This window comes from Suillus subalutaceus, assembly GCF_016647625.1.
Source record: "Suillus subalutaceus strain FC151 chromosome Unknown DFJ58scaffold_281, whole genome shotgun sequence".
Classification (NCBI taxonomy): Eukaryota; Fungi; Basidiomycota; class Agaricomycetes; order Boletales; family Suillaceae; genus Suillus; species Suillus subalutaceus.
In genome coordinates, this window is record NW_024540530.1 from 42,861 (window position 1) to 46,946 (window position 4,086).

General features: G+C 45.5%; 1 protein-coding gene across 1 annotated transcript; it reads right to left on the reverse strand.

Moving 5' to 3' along the window:
- Positions 1-2,527: 2,527 nt before the first annotated feature.
- Positions 2,528-3,062, reverse strand: DFJ58DRAFT_823886 (uncharacterized protein; the record flags this gene model as incomplete). The annotated part of the gene is made up of 3 exons (XM_041392137.1): positions 2,528-2,730; positions 2,790-2,791; positions 2,902-3,062. 3 exons carry the CDS (start codon positions 3,060-3,062, stop codon positions 2,528-2,530), a joined length of 366 nt encoding a protein of 121 aa, XP_041235595.1.
- Positions 3,063-4,086: the final 1,024 nt, after the last annotated feature.

The following is a 4,086-nucleotide window of genomic DNA, read 5'->3' on the forward strand; positions in this document are numbered from 1 at the left end:
ATTTCTTGTTATCGAGCCTTGCGTTTTGTCGCTGATTATCATGAAGGATCATCGTGCAGTATCTACAGCAAGATCTTTCTGATTTTCCTGGAAGGACCAAAGTTCCAGCGCTCTTCTCCACCAACCGCCCCCAGTGGCAATTGACTATTCAGAACGAACTCTTTTGGAAACATACTTAACGCTCATTTATACTCTGGCTTGTGCATACTTCACATAATCAGTATCTCTACTCCATAATCATGCCTGTATCTACCATCCACCAGTAATGTGATGTTTTTTGTGGCTCGTTTCATTTATTGTGCACTCGATTCTCCAAACATTCAGAGCTCCAGTGAGATCAGCCTGAGGATGGTGCGCAGGTGTCATCCAAGTATATTATATATCTGAGAATTGATGCATGTCGGAGGTATCGAGCATATCTATGCACGACATATGGAAGCCAACCTGTGTGACAGGTATGAACCAGATGTCTGTGCTAGATGTGGTAAGAGATATATTCAGAGCCTGTCATTTCCTATATAGACTAAAGCTCAGGTAGCTGATATATTCTGAGTGTCTTGGAGACGTGTCTCGGTGGTCGTTATTACATCTCTCAAAGCCCGCACATTCTCGCTTCGCTAAGACTAGAATATATTTGTCTCCAATAGGTAGTGCGAAAATCATATGACCAAGGTGGTGGAAATGTGCGCCACAGCTTACCATTTTTGGGACTGTACAACACATTTTCGGCAGTCGGTAGTGTAGCCTGAGCTCAAGCCTTTGCAGTCTTTCTTTCGAACTCCGACTTTAGTCGTCTGACGAAATAGGCTGGCCTATCATAGGCGGATTAATATTTGGTCCCGTCGAATATTATTTACTTCAGCACTGGCTCAATCGTTGCTTTGTAGCCGTGTCTTGAAAATATCGTCCAAAGCTCGCCAGCACAAACACAAGCGACCAGGCACCCCATTTTGCACTCGACTGGCTGCTCATACTCCTCCACACCGCATCGCTTAGCAATTCCATGAGTACTTATAAAGTGATTTGCCTCATGACAATCTGAGGATTCTGAGCTAGATCATAAACAGTCTTCAACAGCATCGTCAATACATCTCCCAAATTCGACACCGACCTCTGCGTCGCTTCCTTTATCCTAGGCTGCGCATTTTCAAGCCACGTATGCATGAGTGTCCTCCTCGCAATATCTCCTGGTACAAACAATGCAGTCATGCTCGCACTTCGTGACCCAGGACAGGATGAGCTATCAACGGTGACAAGTGCAGTGATTATGCAGTAGACCTGAAAGAAAAGTCCAAACTTTATGCCGAGGAGTTCACGCGTCATGGTTGACGCCAGTCGACGCCCCCTCCAGCGCCCTCCTGCGTTGTGTTCAACTTTGCAGGCACCTTATCGTCTGAGCTAGACGCTCTGAACTCTGCCGATCCTTGTACATCAGAGAATTTCTTAGCAAAATCATCGAGCTCTCGGGCGTACCAACACTGTACTACTGCCTGTACATGTCACCAGGAAATTCCTTCCGTGCCCATCATTGGTGCATCTTTCAACACCGCTGGGAGGCTAATACACGTATTTCACAATGCGATTCTCTGCATAAAGGTAGTCGTCGCCATCCAGGCGTTACGCTGTTGTGACATTGTTGAGTAGACGATACAGCTGTATGAAACTCCCCATATGGTGAGCCTGTCTCCCTCGCTTCCATTCAACATTCACTCGCTCTAGAATTCGCATCTCGTACCCGACAATTGCTTCGATGGTACCTCCAACAACTCTCGAGTCTATCGACTTCCGTTACTATTCTCTTCCCAGCCGAACCTGCCACTAGGCAGCATGCGCCTCCATCATACTTAACTATTCCCCCTATTGTGCCACTCGAGTAATTCTCAGCTGCAATTTGACAGAACTCAACTATCATTTTCTTGTCGATCGTACCATCTAAGTCCTGCCCACCGAAGGAAAAGGAGAATGAGAAAGGGGATATCACGACTGGCACATTGCTACTCCTGTTCAGCTCGTCAAGTGTTCTTGGAAGGGAATGGAGATAAGATGAGGATACGCAATGATGACGCAGTTGCGCCCATCATTACGGGATGGTGTCTGATAACCTTGCCTCGAGCCTACGGACCTGGTCCCCTGACGTTGTCTGATGTGCAATGTGCTTATGCTAATAAATTCGTATGTCAGGAATAAGAATCACGACACTGAAAGGGAACGACTGTTTTCAAGTAAAGTCGTTAGACGTTTCAGCTTGCCACATGGTGCAAGCGTGGGCAGGTAGCTAGCGTCAGTAGAGATATGATTCAGAGCTATGTCTCTTTCAAATATATTTGTAACATCAAATAACTTGATTGAGTACCACAGCGAGAACATTGCCCGGACCCACTCTCAAAACACACAGTAAATAAGAATGAAGTGAGTTTTGAAACTGGATCGAAGGCGGCACATAACTTGGAATAAATCAAAACAAAAACCGCTCACTACTACGAACTAGCCGCCGATTGTAAATCATATTGATCGAGTATCTTCCGTACTACACGCTACTGCTAGTTGACACGTGGACGTGCTCCTGAAAAGCAATTGAAGACATGGCGGTTCCCGTATCAGAGTTGGCCACCAGCTCAGCGTGATATTCTCGAACACCGAGGATCAGGCGTGGTCCCAGCACAAACATGCCCGCAAACTGGAATATCTGAGCGAAACCATTATAAATCAGAGCGCCCAGGGAATATGATTCTATAGAAATGATGAATGATGTTCGTATGCAAGTAGAAGTCGGTGACAGCTCGACATACCGCTGAAAGCGTTGGAGAGAGGAAACCGATCTGGAAACAAGAGACAGCCAAAAAACTAGTACGTGCAAAACTTCAGCGGAAGAAGAGAACCGCATTCACATTATGAGCTCACCTCACAAAGTAGCTCACATGAGTTTTCATTAGCACCATGAAACAGTCACCGATAATACCTCTTGTTGAGTGTTTTCGCAATTCACGGAAGTGCTTTACAGCAATCCAGACCGCAAGACACAGTGCAAGGACCTCCCATACAGTAGAAAGTATCCAAGTCATGGAAACAAGAAATCCGGAATCTCCCCCGGAGTCGAACATGCACTGATAGGTGCCGGAGAGAACTAATTCCTCTGGTATTTTTCAATCAGCCTGATCCACTTAAACATTTCATACATAATTAAAGCTTACCCCTGAAATCTGCATCATCGTTATTGCGGTCATCACACGTTGGCGATTCTGATGGCCAGAAAGATGACGACGAGAAATATCAGCACCTTTCTGGATCGCTGATACATGGCATGTAACCGAGCGATCATGATCACTTGCATGATCTTTCAGTCAAGTCAATGCCACGGAGGTGCATAGCTCACCGCCCAGCATTACATTTACAACGTCAGCCATCAAATAAAGTCCGTCGTTTATGATAAGGCCTGACAAATGCAGCAACATTAGTTATCAGCTTCGGAAGATCACAAGGTCTAAACAGACTCACAACTGTGGGAGTCGTTATGTTGAACCAACGAGTTAATCGAGAATATCACTCACCCCTGCATGATAGTTCAGTGTTTCGACAGGAATGGAAGGCATCAGTGTGGAATGCTCACTGTATCTGTCATCGAAATAGTTGGAACATAAACTATATGCCACCCGTCACAAGAAAGAAACAGAGTCTATGCGAGGAGACATACTCAAAATGTTCATCCTGATTGTGAGAGGTGGATGATGAGAGCAACATCGATGGCTTAAACTTCCAAACGTACACAGCATATCCTATTCCACCATAGCGCACCTAGGATATTTTGAAGTCAGCACAACTTGGACTTGCTAAGCGTAAACATTGAAACACAAGGCACGTACACTGAGATAGAGAAAGGTCATCAAGGACCAGCGTTGTCTCTGCCATGATTAAGTTGTACTTTCTCGTCGTTCTTTGAGATCGAAGTCCGCTCACCCAGATCAGTTCAACCTATAACACAATTCTAAGCGAGTTGGCTCCCCCAGTAATCGGGATCGGCGTACCTCTTGCCCAAACGTAGCGCTGAGAATACCATAAGGATATCCGTGGTTCTTTTATACTTAGTCT